Source organism: Halictus rubicundus, chromosome 6 (assembly GCF_050948215.1).
Source record: "Halictus rubicundus isolate RS-2024b chromosome 6, iyHalRubi1_principal, whole genome shotgun sequence".
NCBI classification, from domain to species: domain Eukaryota; kingdom Metazoa; phylum Arthropoda; class Insecta; order Hymenoptera; family Halictidae; genus Halictus; species Halictus rubicundus.
The window spans coordinates 2,407,695-2,425,490 of record NC_135154.1 but is presented as its reverse complement, the minus strand read 5'-3'; the positions used below and the strand labels follow the sequence as shown (position 1 = coordinate 2,425,490).

The 17,796-nt window shown below is 39.2% G+C and overlaps 2 protein-coding genes and 1 long non-coding RNA gene across 3 annotated transcripts in view; 1 reads left to right on the top strand and 2 right to left on the bottom strand.

Moving 5' to 3' along the window:
• Nucleotides 1-16,720, bottom strand: part of LOC143355036 (uncharacterized) — a 118,372-nt gene extending 101,652 nt beyond the window's left edge. Inside the window, exon 1 of the mRNA XM_076789487.1 lies at nucleotides 16,575-16,720. Coding sequence (XP_076645602.1) covers nucleotides 16,575-16,590 — 16 coding nt within the window. The 5' untranslated portion in view covers nucleotides 16,591-16,720. The remainder of the gene's footprint in view (nucleotides 1-16,574) is intronic.
• LOC143355040 (uncharacterized) overlaps nucleotides 1-17,796 on the bottom strand; it is a 387,508-nt gene that overhangs the window by 147,628 nt on the left and 222,084 nt on the right. The gene's annotated exons all lie outside the window — the stretch shown is intronic.
• On the top strand, nucleotides 12,873-16,186 carry LOC143354998 (52 kDa repressor of the inhibitor of the protein kinase-like). Its single transcript, XM_076789433.1, has 3 exons — nucleotides 12,873-12,879; nucleotides 12,979-14,796; nucleotides 14,988-16,186. Exons 1-3 carry the CDS (start codon nucleotides 12,873-12,875, stop codon nucleotides 15,782-15,784), a joined length of 2,622 nt encoding a protein of 873 aa, XP_076645548.1. The 3' UTR covers nucleotides 15,785-16,186.

Sequence of the window (17,796 nt, the reverse complement as noted above, 5' to 3'; positions counted from 1 at the left end):
GAGTAGTGCTGCACTGGGGAGTTCACAGTGCAACATAGTTGGAACATTCGGGTTGAAGCGCGAACGGACCGCCACCGCTAGAGGAATGTGCTACACCCTTGAAAATGGAAATGCCATTCAGGGATGGGCTGCCACGATTAACTCGAACTTTTCGATGGCTGAGCCATTTGCACCTCTTATCGGCTTGGATATGCCCGGGTTGCGAACTCCTTCCCATGAGAACGCCAGTCCATCTGGCGATCGTACCCTCTACATAACTACCTGGACGAGGAGGAACTTTATGATAAAAAGGTAGTAACGTCATGGAATACCTTGACGTCCACTTGAACACAAGATGGTTGCCACAACATAGAACTGGATCATCCAAATGTGAAAATTGTCTTCCTTCCTCCTAACTGCACGTCATTAATACAACCTTTGGACCAAGGAGTCATTCAAACTTTAAAAATGTACTACACACGCCAACTTTTCCAAACCATTTTCGACAGATTAGAAAATAGTGAAAATAAAACTCTTCCTCAAGTGTGCACGGAATTTTCTATTTTAGATTGTATTAGAACCGTGTCATCGGCTTGCGCGGAAATTAAACCATCAACGTTTAATGCGTGTTGGAAACCTCTTTTACCTCAAATGGTTCAAGCAATACAAGATGATTCTACAATTTCACTCCCAGTTACAGAAATAGTAAACATTGCTTCTCGTTTAAGCGATGAAGAATTTGCAGTAAACCATCAGGATGTAAGAGAACTAGTACTCGGGGAAGAAACTTTAAATGAGGAAGAACTGATGGACTTAATTGATGCACCCACCTCAAATGCATTGGTAAACGAAAATAAGGAAAACGAATGGGTGCCAAATCTCGATTTACAAGATGTGAAAAAAGGGCTAAATTTGGCTAAAGAATTAGAACTTCATTTCATTCAAACTGATCATTCAACGGTGCGCAGCGCAAAGTTTAAAAGAGAGTTAAGAAATTGCTTAGCTCCCTATACAGAGGTTTTAGTGGAGTTAGAAAAAAAGCTACAATCGAAAACCAATGTGAAGATGAACCAAGTGAGGAAGACATTTTGCCCATTAAAAGAAGGCGAGTTAGGCGACTCATATCTGACAGCGAGGATGAGTGTTGAAAGATTACATAATTTTACAAAAGTCTTTCTTGTTTTTGTTGGAAAACAGGTTTTTAGTTTAGTTTTTGTTTCATTTTTTTTATCATTTCCTTATATGAACACTTCAATTCAATAAAAATAATTTATAATTTATCTTGTCTTTTGTATTTATTGGTCTCCATATAACGCGGTACGAATGATGTGATTTGTACTAATTCTGAGTTTCTTATAGCGCGGTTTCCATAGAACGCGCTACGAATTAGCCTGGTTTGTACGGTTAAATCCGAGTTTCTTATAATATCACTCACCGCGTTATAGGAGGGTTGACTGTATGTTATCAACGAATTTGCAAAGCAGCACAGACATACTGTATTACGCCTCCCTCCTTATCATTGCGAACTAAACTTGATCCGACTCGAAGGACCAAAAAATGTGGATCGATCCCGGACTTGGGAAAAAAACTTGGGAGCAATTCTACTTTCAGATTCGGTTTTAGGATGACAAAGTGTATAAGAATCACCCAACAGGTATTGCAAAACTCGAAAAAAGTTTAATTTTGTTGGACAATGTATTTGGCCTGGTAAAATGAGCTCAAGAATTGGTTGGTAGTGCAGGAAAGTGTATTAACGAGAGACCCAAGCTCCGATGTGGGCTTGTTGTTTGATGGCTGCCACTCGGCAGTGACGCCGTGCATATGGTTCATGAGTGACGACCATAATGTGTTTATTGAGCTCAAGAATTGGTATTTGGCCTGGTATTTGCCAAAATATATTTTTCGGTCTAAAAATAAAAACTGCGCAGGTGGAAGTCGCAGATCGTAATTGCATTCTTTTGTTCGATGAAATGGCGATTAAAAAATGTTTACATTTCCAGTGGAGAAGTGGAGAAGTTGCCCTACTTCCCTGGACCAACGTGGAAAACCAGCCTCCCGCCAACGAAAAGGAGCCACTCCCCCTGCTCACCTGGACGCTCACTCCCATTAGTCTCCCTCCTAGAAACGTTCCCCACTTCTATTTTGCAGACGAGGCCGACCCAAGAGTCGCCTATTATAATAATCTTTAGTTCCCCCAGTCCCCAGTAAGAACCGACGACTACAGTTTCATACATAAAATTCATTCTTCTTTATAATTAGTAACTCTTTCTATCTATCTTTCTATCTACCTCTTGATCTATCTATATTATAATATATTCCTCGCTATTTTACATTATTGTTATATTTTATATTTGTGTGTTTTTTCTTGTTCTACGTTGTTAATATTGTTAAATCTAGTAAAATATTGTTGTTTTTAAATATATTATATTTAAATATCGACATACTTTCCCAATTACTCTCGAATCCACGTCTTGTCCGTTTCCCCGCCACGTTTTTTGGTCTCCACATCGATATAAACGATACCCCCGCATCATTGGAACGGGTTACCGCTCGTCCGTTCCACGCCCTCGTTACAAGGCAATCCCTCACGGGAAAGCCATAGCACGTAACATCGTCATGCAGCCGTGGGTTCTCAAGTTCTTGTTTTGATGCTACGGGGACTATTTACTAATTGGAAACAACCACTGGCTTTTTTTGTTACGCGTTCGGGAACGAAAAGAAAACGAAACATGTCTGATGATTCTTCGTCATGCTCGGGAAGTTCGTCGAATGAGAAACTAAACGCCAATTTTGTTGAAACATCCTTAGTTGAGCAATCACGCATTGCCCATGTTATAAGTAGCCATTTTGGCTCGCCAGTGTACTTGTATGATAAGACGGATGAATTTGCTAATGCCGCAATTCTGCTTCATGATAATTACCGATATTTAAAATCAGCGAATCGATACGGGGTCTTGAGTAAGGTAGCGCAATCAGTGCTTACAGCGCAGCAATATAAAGTGAGGATGCCCAACGCAGAAGTGATGTATGAGGATGATATAGGAATTTACATAATAGGTTGATTTGGTTCGCTGCTGTCACGACTGCACGCGGCGTTATTTGATCACCTTATGGACAACAGTGTGGAGAATCCTTCGTAGTGTTGGCGGGCGCTTGTTTGAGAGCCCGTCAGTTCGCGATCTAGTTGGGGTTACGGCAATCTGTAAGTGCTACCCTGCAACTGTGGAATAACTTACGAGAAGAAAGCGTAACATTTCTTATGACTTCGCGACTCAATACAGACACGCTAGAAAATTTCTTCTCGATTCTGCGGATACACGGTGGCACTTATAATCATAATCCTTCGGTAAAAGCGGTGCGTCTTGCTATGAAGAAATATATTCGATTGTATTTAAGTAGTAGTATTTAAAGTAATGGAAATTGCATGCCCGATGACGACACACCGTTAATACCGGGGGATGATATACCGCGAGATGATATACCGCAATGTGAACCAGCCGCGTCTTCAGATAATCCATGTTTTGGCGAAGAATATACTGGCGATGACAGTATCGATACGCATGTTGAAGAGAGTAATGATATTGATGAACTGTCAACATCAGTAAGTTCTTTAGAAGCCTGCGCAGTAGAATATTTCGCAGGGTATATTGTTTAAAAAAGCGTCGAAAAAACGGGATGTCGTACATGTTACGACGTATTTGTTTCGAAAAACAGTACATTTTGTCGCAACGAGCAAATACTGCTATTTTTCCGGCTCAGCTTGATTCGTTACGTTGTTACGTTCGGTAGTTCATTCAGTTCATTCCGTTAAAATTGTTCGTTCCGTTAGATACGTCGCTTAGTTTGTCACGTTCCCGTGCATTTCATGCAGGAAACGCAACGATTCGCCACAAATCCAAAGGAAGGACCGAAGGAAGAGGACATCGCCGAAGAAGCCGCATCATCGCCACCCATCGAGCCACTCCCCCTCCCAACCTGGAAGCTCACCCCCATTTGCCTCCCCGTAGCGAGCATTCCAGATTTCAGTAGAGCAGTCAAGAAAGACCCCAGAGTACAATTTTATTCACGCAAGCTGTTCCCCAATCCCCCTTCTAAAATAAGATAGTCGATGTAAAGATTAATTATAAGAATTTTAATTGTAAATCTAGTTGTAAGAGAACAGTTATCGCTATATTTTCATTTTTCTACGAATAAATCTTGTTGAATATCAGTTGTCAACAAACTTTAAGTATCCCCCTCACCATCGTTGCTCCGTTTTTGGTTCCTCCTCAGGCGAAATCTCGAACAAATCCGCCCTTACGCAGGCCTTGTTACAAGCTCTCCTACTGGGAAGGCTTAGCACGTAACAGGCCAACATTTTTGGTGACAGAGCGGTAGGATTTCGTTCAAATTTCGAGGAGGAAAAACACCCCGGACACGATAACGAGGAAATTTTAAAGAGGTTTCTTGACAACTCCGCGATTCAAAAGTAAAATCATTCAAAATGCCGATTACACGGTCTCAGAACCTTAGCGAAACTGAACTCGAACTACTAACCGAACAATTAAAATCAAGGGAGAAAAGATTGATAGAACAGGAAGAACAATTCAGAATGACACAAAGAAATTTCGAAGAATTTTTAGAAGGGGAAAAACAGCAAATTAGAAAAGAAGAGGGAAACAGGCTAGTCGAATTACAAGAAATTATCGGGACAATGAAAGCAAAAATATCAAATTTAGAAGCACAAATCGAAGAAACGCCAACAATCATTAAAATCTCAGATAATCCAGTAAAAAATATAGAATCACCGTCGCATACATTCTCTCTCAGAATTCACGACGTCATATCGGAAATCCCGACTTTCTCCGGCATTAATTCATCGATCGACAGGTTTTTCCAAGCCTGCCGACGAGCACGGGACGCCCTTTCACCGGCCCAAGAGCCAGATTTAGTTAAAGCCATACGAACAAAAATATTTGGCAGAGCGTATTGCATCATCGAAGAGGAACAATTCCTCACGGTAGACGCACTTTTAGATTCACTCCGGACCAAGTTATTACCTCAAAAATCGTCATACTTTTACCGCGGTTTGCTTTCCGATATATTCAAAAATCCAACGGAACACATAATAGATTACATGCAACGAGTAAAGAATTTAAAAACTTCGATACGAGATGCAGAACGACAGGAGAATCGAGCACCGGATCCAGATATAGATCAATTCACCTTGGAATGTTTCGTCCGTGGTCTACCTTCCACGATACAAATATTATTAAAATTTAAAGGTTATAAAACACTTCTTGACGCGTACAATCACGCGATTATCATTTCCAATGAAATGGATCAGGAACAAGCTCGCCTGAAAGTCTCGTTAAATTCCGCGGCTCCCCCATTTGTTCCTAGGAACACCGTACCCCCTAGAAATATGCAGAATTCTCGACCCCTTCAGCCTCCTCCTAGACAATGCAGCTATTGCAATCGACTCGGGCATACCGCTTCGCAATGCTTCCGGAACCCCCAAAATAGGCAACCCGCCTCGGGAAACCGCGAGAATCTCCCGCCGACGGACGCCCGGCGAGAGAATATCCCAGAGCGTCCAACACGCGTTATCCAAGAATCGGAAGAACCTTCCATATGAAAGGTAATTTCGATGCTGTCATTACTTTAGACCTGGCACCTCCTATAGGCAAAACCGAATTTCTCATTGACACAGGAGCAGAACCGAATCTGATAAAAGAAAATCAAGTGAAGACAATTCCATTTAAAAAATACGAAATTTTAAGATTAAGTGGCATAACCCCCCAAGTTGTAGAAACGTTAGGATCTTTAAAAATTCGAATACATAACAAAGACCACGTTTTTCATGTAGTCCCAAGTGACTTCCCTATACCTTACCCCGCGATCTTAGGATCCGAATTTTTACGAAAATCTCATGCCACTATTTCATATCAAAATCGTTGTCTCTCACTCGATTCAGAACAGATTCCCTTCTCTGACCCTCTTAAAGTAAAAGTGCCAGCTAGAAGTATAACGACTATCCCAGTATTTATTAAAAACCCTGAGTTAAAAATTGGTTATATTCCTCGGCTGACTATCGGAACTAATATTTTTGCAGGAGACTGCGTGGTAAAAAATACGAATGGACGTGCGCTAATAAAGATATTTAACTCATCGGAACTAGAGTTTGACGCGATAATTCCCCATTTAAAACTCGTAGAAATCGAGAATATTGAAAATTCCCAAGAAGAGGAAAAATTACCCCTAAAATATTGTTACAACGTCAACTCAGTTACCGAAAAAATTAAGGAAATTTTTAAAGAAGTGAGCACGTCGCATTTAAATAAAGAAGAAAAGGAGCATATCGAAAAATTAATTTTAGAAAACCACGAAATTTTTTTCTGCAAAAATGACAAATTGCCTGCAACTAATTTAACTTCTCATAAAATCATTACTACCGATAGCAGCCCTGTGAACATTAAACAATATAGATTTCCCCCCATACATAAACAAGAAATACATAAGCAAATTTCAGAGTTATTAGAACAAAACATTATAGAAAAATCTTCATCTCCTTACAACTCTCCCGTCTGGATAGTTCCCAAGAAACCAGACTCCGCTGGCAATAAACGATGGAGAATGGGTTATCGATTTTCGTCATTTAAACGAAAAAACCATCGGCGACGCGTACCCCTTGCCTAATATCGTAGATATCTTAGATCAGCTCGGAGGAGCTAAATACTTCAGTGTTTTAGATCTCGCCTCAGGATTCCACCAAATCCCAATGAATAAAACAGATGCAGAGAAAACTGCTTTTTCTTCCCCCTACGGTCACTACCAATTTTCGCGAATGCCTTTCGGATTAAAAAATGCCCCCGCTACTTTTCAAAAATTAATGGACACCGTACTCACCGGTTTACAAGGAACAGAAATGTTCGTGTACATGGACGATATAGTCCTGTACGCAAGTTCTCTTCAAGAACATTTAATAAAGTTCAATAAATTAGCTAACAGATTAAAATCCGCTAACCTCCGCCTTCAGCCCGAGAAATGTAAATTCTTATGTAGGGAAGTACATTTCTTAGGCCACATAATTTCAGAATCTGGTATTAAACCAGACCCCAGTAAAATCTCCGCTATCGAAAATTTTCCAACACCCCGCACACCGCGTAACATCAAACAGTTCCTCGGCCTTAGTGGATATTATCGCCGATTCATACAAAATTTCTCCGGTATATCAAAACCACTCACATCACTTTTAAAGAAAGGTACAAAGTTCCGTTGGAGGGAAGAACAAGAAAAATCATTCGTACATTTAAAGAAAGCATTATGCCAACAACCGATACTCCAGTATCCGGATTTTAGTAAACAATTTATAGTGACCACAGACGCTTCAAATCATGCCATCGGAGGCATTCTGAGTCAAGGTGAAATTGGAAGCGATTTACCTGTAGCTTTTGCATCTCGTTCGTTAAATTCGGCCGAAATGAATTATTCAACCATTGAGAAAGAGCTCCTCGCCATTGTTTATTGTACGCAGCATTTCCGTCCTTATTTATACGGAAAACAGTTTCTCTTAGTCACTGACCACCAACCACTGGTCTGGCTACACAGGGTGAAAGATCCCACGTCCCGTCTCGTCCGTTGGCGACTAAAGCTTGCCGAGTTCGAGTACCAGATTAAATATAAACCGGGAAAGATAAACAATAATGCAGACGCCTTGTCCCGTAACCCCCAAGTTTTAATAACGAATGCTCGCTCGGATGAGGAGGTGGACGAGAATCCGTGGGAAGGATTGGCCGAGTTCTTCGGAGAGGAGGATCCCCCCTCCTCCCCGGGTACCTCCCCCTTGCTTCCAACCCTAGAGGAATCTACGGGTTCGTCGACAACTCCACCCCGCCTCAACGAAGAAAGAAGACGAAGAGGGAGAAAAAATTCCTTGGAAAGAGAAACTTCCTCGGGGGATATTCAGCTGCCGTCCTTAGGGCCTCGGCCGACACCGAACCTTCCAGGAAGCTCAGATGAAACGTCTGAGAACGCCGACGCTCCGAACAAATACGAGAACAGCGGGCTGCCGTCCTTAGGGGCTCGACCAGCGCTCGACTCGTCGGACCGCCGAGAAACATTGGAATTCCCTTCCACTACGGACAGCTGCGAGGACAACGGGTTGCCGTCCTTAGGGGCTCGGCACGATACAGAACCTCCAAACACTCCGGAAGACGCTCCAAACATTTCCGAAGACAGAGAATCTTCATTTACCTCCGAATCACCGGCATCATCCGGATCAGTCTATGACCCTAGGGCAGACAAGAAGAAGAAGAAAATTAAACAACCGCCAATCCCTAAACCACCGCCAGAACCGCCTGACGGAAGTGAGGAATTATCTTCCTCCGACGAGGGAAATCTCTCCGAAACAGACTCGGAATTTGAAGAAGATTACCCTGTATCTAATATTACCGAATCCAGGGATTGCCTATACATGAGGAAGGACAACCTCATTTATTTTATCACTACAGCAGGAGATCCGTTCGACGAAGGCGCACGCTTGATCCAAGATTTTGCCAAATTACCATTGCATATTAATTTAAAACTGGGAAAGCCTGATGTGAAAACAGTAAATAGAAGAAGATATATTGCATTACCCATTGCCAAGAGGCCGGAAGAATTCGTCGACAAAGAAATATTGAAGAAAAACTTCGACAAGTTACAAGATATAATCTATGAAGAGGCAATTAGCTCGTTTTCCATTAGCTGCCCATCAAAAAATGATAAAGTAAATTACTCTAGTCTGAAAGAAGAACTAGAAAGAAAATTCTTACACGCCCCAGTTCAAATTACCGTCTGTAAAAACCTTAAATTCCATTACTATCAAAAAGATATAAGATACTAGAAGAGTTTCATGCCGCCACACCAGCAGGACACAAGGGTGTCACAAAAACATATAGCCGAATTCGCCAGTATTTCTACTGGGAGAACATGAAAAAGGATGTACAGAACTTCATTCAGAACTGTTTAAATTTCCAGCTAAAGAAATTAGTAAGAGTAAAGAATAAGCAACCCATGACTCTCACCGATACGCCTGGAAGAGCATTCGATAAAATTTCTATGGACATGGTAGGACCACTGCCGGTCACATACAAACACAACAAATATCTATTAACAATACAAGACTTATTAACTAAATACTCTCTGGCTATTCCAATTCCGGATGGCTCCGCAAAAACGATAGCTCAAGCATTCTTAAACAATTACATATATAAATTCGGTACACCAAAATGCCTGCTAACAGATAGAGGAAGTAACAAGTTATTAACAGTTTGTCAAGTTATAAAACAGTTTCGCCAGTTCATTCCGTTAAAATTTAACGTCAGTTCAGTTTCGGTTTTTGAAAAGTGCCGCGAAATGTTTTTTTTAAAAAGTGCCCAGTGACCCCTACAAAGCACAGCGACTTCTAAAAAACCCGGCGAGTTTGACTTGCAAGCGCACTTCCGAAACCAGCGACCCCAACTTGCGAGGGATTCTTAAAAATCAGCGATTCTGACTTGCGAGCGATTCAGAAAACCAGCGACTCGGTAATACTAACATTATAGTTATTATTGTCATAAAACGAAAACACTTGTAAGCCCTCTAGTATATGCGCTAACTATATAAAATCCCTATTTGTAAAAAATATCTGATTCAGCACCTAATATTGATTGAATTAATAATTTTGTTGTTTTTTGAAAATAAGAATATAAGTTATTTAAACAATCCTCAATTTCCGAATCGTAGCCGGTGAATGCAGGTAGGTTCGAAACTGCGTCCTATCCCCTTAAAATCATAATCCGTCCCACCTGGGACGTAACATTGGATAAATTGTTTTCGATTATTTCCCACTCTGCGGATCAGAAATATCCAGAATGGTTTAACTACGATGAATGTGCTGAACATTGTAAAGATATGGTATACTTCACTTTAACTGTTAAAATCCATAAAGATACAGTATGGCTCGGGCAGATTTTCAGGTTCAAGTATGAACAAGAATTCAAAATTATCGCATTTACAAAATGTTTAAATTGTTTCGCTTTTTTAGCAATAACTCTAATTATTTATACTTTTTTGGTATTCTTTATATTATATTTCTTACAGCATGTGTATAAATGTGTATATATGTAAGGAAAGCATCCTTAGTTGTATTGAATAGGTCGGTAAGTCAGATCTCCAACCTAACCTAACGAATAGACATGTGGCGTCAGAACGACGGTGTAAGCCACAAAGTGCAATCATAGACTGAATAAGAGTTATAAGATTAAATATAAGAGTGAATAGTAGCGTGAATAAGAGTGAATGATAGCATTGAATGTTGTTTCTTTGTTATTACAGGTAGGATTAAGAATTAGTCTAAGTTATTACATTATCATTTTGTTCGAAATAATAAAAACTTTGTTATTACAGAGAAACAATTCTGCTCATTGTCCACCAACAACCTGCACATTAAATAAACCATTATATATATGTAAAGAAAACGTATTTCTTTAATTTAATCTTTCGCGCCGTATTGATAGGTCAATGACTATCTTCACGGCAGTAGAGAAGATATATGTAATGAGAAGTGAGACTGGGTAGATTTATAGGAATAAGTAGAGTTATAAAAAGAAACTGATAACGCAATAAAAAAACTTTAATTGTCGTTTCTTTATTTTTAGGTAAGCATTAAGTATGTACATATTGTAAATATCTCCCCTTTTCGCATAATAAAAATCAATCTTTATTTTTAGAGCAACACAACTGAGTTTTTGTCATTGTTGTCGGGTCCTTATAAGAATCAAACATTATATATATATACATATGTATATATTGTTATGAGTATTTTCAGTGTTCCACTTTTCTATACAAGATTTTTCCATTTTTTAACAGCATATGATTTGCTTGAATTGTTTGCTTTTTTTTCGATGAATGTTTATGGGTGTTTGTGAACATTTAACATAATCTGGGATGGTAAAGACCTTCTTTCACGCCTTCACACGGCCCATCCTGTTAACACAATTACTTTAATACGTAATATGTTAAAAAATTAAATAATTTAATTAAAAAAGTAATAGTGGAACTGAGATGAAGGAAAGGCAACTATTTGAAATGATAGTAATCATATTCATATAAAAATTTTAATTGTTTTTAGTATCCCTCTGTTTTGTAATAATAAGCAACTTTTAAATATTATAATTTAAAACTCAAAACTGTAAAATAAGTAAAGAAATGATTTAAAATAAAAAAATGAATATGATCAGTTGTCAAATTTGCTAATATGTTGTGATTGTGGTGCGAGTGGGAATGAGTGTATTATGTGTGTGAAAATGTAGGGATTGAAAACAGAGTTGAGCAAAATGTTTATATGAATAAAAATTTCGAATAACGAATAAAAGATAAAAAAATTTCATTCGTTGCCATACCGGGTGTTGATACAGTGTTGTGTAGCATTTTTTTTTAAGCAGAGTTTTTGATAGTAGTGTTTTTGAAATGGATCAAGTTCTTGGACCATCGCGTAAATCTCCAGTGAAGAAAAATCCGAGAGGAAAGGTAAGCTTACATTATACATAATTATTTATCATGCATTTCGCTACTGTAAGCTTGTTTCTTTTTTCAAAAATCATAGTTTTTGTAATACACTCACGTAAACTTTTCTCTGTTTCTAGTTTGTCCGATCCGCTCAAAAAATGATTATTATAAATCTTTTCAAAACAATGAAGGAGGAAAATCCGGGTCTTAAATATAAGCCGCTAGTGCTGAAACTTGCGAAGAAAACGGGGATTGGTCAGGAGACCGTATCTAAAACTCTGGCAGAATACAAATCAACAGGAAGAGTTACATCTCCAAACAAGAAGAAGCAGCGGTTAAATATTTTGGAGAAGATGAACGAAGCCGATATATTGGCAATACGCCGAACAATTCACGAATTTTGGCTAAATAGAAAAATTCCGAATTTAAAAAAAATATTGGCCGCAATAAACAATGATGAGAATTTGCCGTCGTTCAGCAAAACGTCGCAGAATCGACTGTTACATATGATGGAGTTTAAATTCATCGCGAGGAAGCGCAACACCGCCTTCATTGAACAACCGCATATTATCTCCTGGCGACAACGGTAAGTAACAATCGACAACGTTTCTTACAAAAATTTAAAAAAAAATGTTTTTAATTTTAAAAAATTAAAAATTTTTACTACTTTATAGGTACATTTAATTTTTTCGAAAAAAGTAGGATTCATAAAGTGTTGATGTTTAAATGCTTGTTCTAATCACAATTTTTAATAAATCTCGTCAATTTCACCGTTTTCGAATTTCATGGATATTTAAGAAGCAACATACATTCGATAAACATCGATATGAGCAAGTTCCTTTTGTTATCAAATGAACTACTAATCCCTCGTACTGGATGACAGTGCGTCGCGCAACGGCGGATCCAGGGGGGTGGTCATGGGGGTCATGACCACCCCCTGAGCTGGTTCCAGGACTTTGGTGGACCACTAATTGAACATAATGATTTTATTTATATATTTTGTCACCATACAGATTTTATGTAATTACATAAAAAAAAAAAAAAAAAAATATGAAACCCGGTCGCCTAGGACCGCACCACGGCCGGCGGACCGGTGAGATAAAAAGACGATCGGAGTTTGTAATAAACAAAAGAAGGTGGCCCTGTGCCGGCGACCCGCGACGGTCAACGGGCGACAGTCAGTCTTTATAGCGTGGCTGAAAGCGAAAGACGTGTTCGGTTAATTTTTAGTTATTCCTACACCTTTATAAGTATTCTTAAAAATTGTAGCTGCAAATTCATTAATTTCAAGAAATGGTAAGTAATCAGTTTCTGTAAAACTACCTATATTATTATGTTTTTATGTACTTATAACTCATATGTTTACAAAAGTTTGTTGTCTGATGTGGGGTGTGAAATTTGCATGGTTTTGCTTTGTTTGTGAGGTAATGCGCCTGCGCCACCAGCCTGTACTATAGCGAATATATATTTAATATGTATTTGCAACAGTCTGTTGTCTGTTGTGGGGTGTGAAATTTGCATGGATTTGCTTGCAGGGTGATTCTAAGGGAAAAGGAGATGGTAGTGGTGGATTGAAACATTCATTAAAAAAAATAGATTCATTTTTCCCAAAGAAACCAAGGCTTGAGATTGCTTACTCGAAAAATTCACCTACAACAACTACAGATGAAAATAATTGTATTGCCGATGCTTCTGCTTCTACAGCTACATTGCCTACATTAACCATAGATGAAGAAAAAACATGCTCTCCTGTTACTAACGATATTCAGCCTACAATATGTACATCGACTTCTGATTCTGATCAGATAAAGACTTCACTTTCTCAACCAAAGTTTGCTTCAGATATTGCTTGTTATATAGGGGAAAATATAAATGATTCAACTAAAGCTATGTTGCTTGAAAAGCATTGGCAGCCTCCCCCTAATTATACTTTTCCGCATTGTGTTGTTAATAAAAAAGGAAAACAAACAAAAAAATATGCTCAGAAGTCTCACCTTGACAAGTTTCACTGGCTTGTTTTGTCGCATAAAGACCAGGGTCTTTACTGCAAGTACTGTGCTTTGTTTGTCGTAGCTCCTGGAGGTGGTGTACAGACAAAAACACCTTTATGTCGACTCGTAAAAGAACCATTAAAAGCTTTCGGTAATTTGCTAGGTGAAAATGGTCTTCTGCTAACACACCAGCGAAACAAATACCACGAATTAGCTGTCCAAGCAGGGAAGAACTTTTTATTGAGTTTTCATAAACCGGAAATTAACATAATGAACCAAGTAAATAGTCAAAGACTGAAACAAATAAATGAAAATAGAGAACGTTTGCGACCAATCGTAAAAACTATAATATTTTGTGGCCATCAAAATATATCGTTACGTGGCCATCGCGACGATGGTAAATTGCTGAACTATGACAGCGTAGTAGCCGATGAAGGGAATTTTAGAGCCCTTTTAAAATTCCGTATTGATTCTGGCGATATTGCATTGCAGCAACATTTAGAATCTTCAAAATCCAACGCCACGTACATCAGCAAGACTGTACAAAATGAGTTGATAGATGTTTGCGCAGAAATCATCCAGGAAAACATTTTACAGAATGTGCGGGAAGCTAAATATTTTTCAATTTTGTTCGATGAAACAACAGATATATCACATATCTCACAGCTGAGCCTATCATTCCGATATTTGCATGATGGCGTTATTAAGGAACATTTTGTGACTTTTTGTGATACCTACGATGTTCTTAGACGTGAAGACAACAATTCAGGTGACATAGAGCCTCGATTGACAGGTGTAGCTTTGGCGAAAATCGTTGAAAATCTGTGTACCAAATTTAACTTAGATTTATCTTGGTGTGTGGGTATTGGAACTGACAGCTGCTCGGTTATGGCATCAGATACAAAAGGTGCAGTGCAAGAATTGATGAAAATAGCCATTCATGCTAAACGTTGCCCGTGCAACAACCATGTGCTCAATAACTCATTGGCAAGATCATCCAAAGTAGTTTCCTGTCGCAATACATCTGGCACAATGAGAAAAGTTGTGGCATTTGCCAATGCATCCGCTAAGAGGCATGAAATTTTTAAAATAGAACTCGGAGCTGCCATGCAAGGTATTTGTGAGACACGTTGGGTAGAGAGGCATGATGGGCATCTTCAATTTCAAGGAGACAACTTAGTCAAAATTTGTAGCGCTTTGGAGAAGATTTCTGCTTGGCAAGACAATAAAACTGCCAATGATGCGCATTGCTTGCTGCAAACATTGCGCAGTTCTGACTTTATTATATCCTCCATCTGTTTAAGTGATGTATTAGGTGGGTACTTCCCTAAATTATTTTATTTCTTATTGTTTGGCAAATGAACTTATACGAGTATACTAAACCTACTTTAAAATTATGTTGTTGTTTTGTTAATATTTTATGCTACGAGTACATACCGTTTATATTAAGTTATAAATTCTTAGTTTATGCACTACAGTCACAGTCACTTACTTTTTATTTTTCAGGTACTACTGTATCTTTAAGCAGAATACTGCAATCGAACTCAATTGATTTAAAAAAAGCTACGGACGCTATTAATGATACTTTAAGTGTTTTACAAAATAAAAGAGAAAATGTGGACGTAATCTACCGACAGCTTTTTGAAGAGGCTAAAGAAGTAGCTGAGCAGCTAGATGTAGAAATTAAATGCCCCAGAATAGTATCAAAACAAATACATAGGGCCAATAACCAACCTGCTCAATCTGCTGAAGAGTATTTCCGCAGAGCTATATACATCCCTCTTCTAGATTCAATAATAAGTGATCTCCAGGACCGCCTGTCTCCTGATGTACTTAATTTGTTTCAGCTAAGCGTTTTCATGCCAAAAAGCGAATGTAGTAATGAAGACATTGAAACTGTGAAACAACTAGCTACCGACTATACATTATTACTAGATAACACTCCATTTTCTGTCATTGTAAATGAATATCGGCTGTGGATGGTGAAGTGGCAGGCGTGGCAGCGGAGCCAGGACATACCGCAGTCGATTTCTGATCTTATTTTAAATTGTGACATCGATATGTATCCTAATATAAGAAAATTTTTATGTATTATGGCTACACTACCTGTCAGTGTAGCGACAGCAGAAAGGTCTTTCTCTACGTTGCGCAGAATTAAATCGTGGCTAAGATCTTCAATGGTTGAAGATCGCCTAACCGGACTGGCACTTCTCCACATTCATAAAAACGTACCCATTGACGTAAATGACGTAATAACGCGTTTCGGGAGAAGACGTAAAAGAAAAATTGATTTTGTTATTTAAATATATGTATTTTGTCTGTTTCTATTTTGTTTGTTGGAAACCCTTGTCGTACCACCTCTTCACTTTTGCGGAGTTTTGCGTCATACCCCTCGACATACCTCTAGCTGTTATGACAAATCATTCACCACGGTTATGGAATATAAATAGGCTGCCTCATTCCGTGCGTGATAGTGCTTCTCTGAATGTCTTCAAGAGAAGATGGCAATATGTACGTGTATATGTACAAGTTATTATGTGTTAAGTTTTTCAAGTGTACAATAAAGAATAAATATTTTTAAGTACAGTACTTACGTACATTAATAAAATACCTACTTTTTACTTGTATCTATTGTTATCAAAATTAAATTATAAGTTCTTGACTTGACCACGACTATGTGACCCCCCCCTGGCGCCAAAGCTGGATCCGCCCTTGGCGTCGCGGTAAACACGAACTACATACCCGATATCGTAAAGCTGCGTACAGACCTGAACATTTCGACGAACATTGCGCCGAACAGCGTCCGAAACGCAAAATCGCGCCGAAATGAATGTCGACTTTGCGTTTCGTTCGCTGTTCGGCGCAATGTTCGTCGAAATGTTTAGGTCTGTACGCAGCTTAACGGTTACGCGTGTCGACAGGGGGGGAGGGGAGAGTCGACACAGCATAAACACATCTGCGCGAATGTCACGATTATGGTCAAATCAACCGAAATACGAAAATGGCTTCGTCGAAATTTTCGCTAAGAATACCGCGCGGCGATCGCGTTCGTTCACAATAATGATTCGAAATTTTACATAAACGCAACGATACCTGTTGGCGCACGCATGGCGGCATGGTGATGCACATCAAAGCGCCGGTGGTCGATGGCTTCACGCTAGCAGCGGCATTCCAGCGAGCTCGTCCTCTGGAGATGTCCAGGGCGACATCCGGTATACAGCGTTCCACGATCACGTGCAGCGAGCCGATTGCTCGCCGCCAGGAACCCTCTTCCTCTGCGGTAGTCTCCGTGTAAACGTGCATCGGCTTTCGACCACGTGCAAATCACGTCGGGGTCACCATTTGTAAGTTTAAAAGTGCTGCTGGTAAATGCGGAACTACGATGCAGCCTAATCTGCAGTTAACCACTAGAAGACGTACTAATAATTTTTGAATACGTGTACTGAAGAAAAGGAACGAAGGTTTGAAGGTTGAAGGTTTTCGGTTTTTTTCAGGTACTGAAGAAAAAACTCCGAATTTCAGTTCTATGAGAACCCGTTAGCACAGTTTATTGAATACGTCCGAGGATGACTCGAAATACACAGACTAGAAATACCGGTTACTGAGGATACGTCCGATCGCGGAGGAAGACAAACCGAAAAGAGAACGAGTTGCGTCTTGCCTGTACAATGATCGCATGGCGGGAGTAAGACTGCCAACTCGGGCAATCGGAACGGCCTACGGAAATGGCGACGGTGGCGCCATACACCCTACATCACTGCCAACATATATATTAGTGCTGTCAGAGAGGAATCTCTGGTGCTGTCAACCCATACCCGGACGCGAGATGCCATAGGGATATTAAGGGCCCGGGATAGTCACGTGACTTTTCAAGATTCGTTGGTCGGTATCTGCCATGCAGTTTCCTTTACAGAAATGGTATTACCACAGACGAGGTATAGGAGTAGACCAATCACCATATGGGGTTTCGTGTCTCACATGTAAACAACTGGTTTTCTTTCGCCCTCTACGCTGACGAACGATAAATGTTGGAACTAGATCCACAAAAATTATCAAATCTGGTCAAATACAAATGATTGACGAGTTATGTACATATCTGATGTTATGACTATAGGTTCAAATTATATTTTTTTATTTGATGTCATTATGTTATATATCTACAATTATCTTTATCAATACAATATTAATAAATATAGATACTACGTTTCCAAATTATAGAAATACAATTTTCATAAACCTTGAACGTAAATAACAATTCTCCATACGTATAATTATTATTCGCATTTCTACAATTTTTTAACACTATTAATACGCA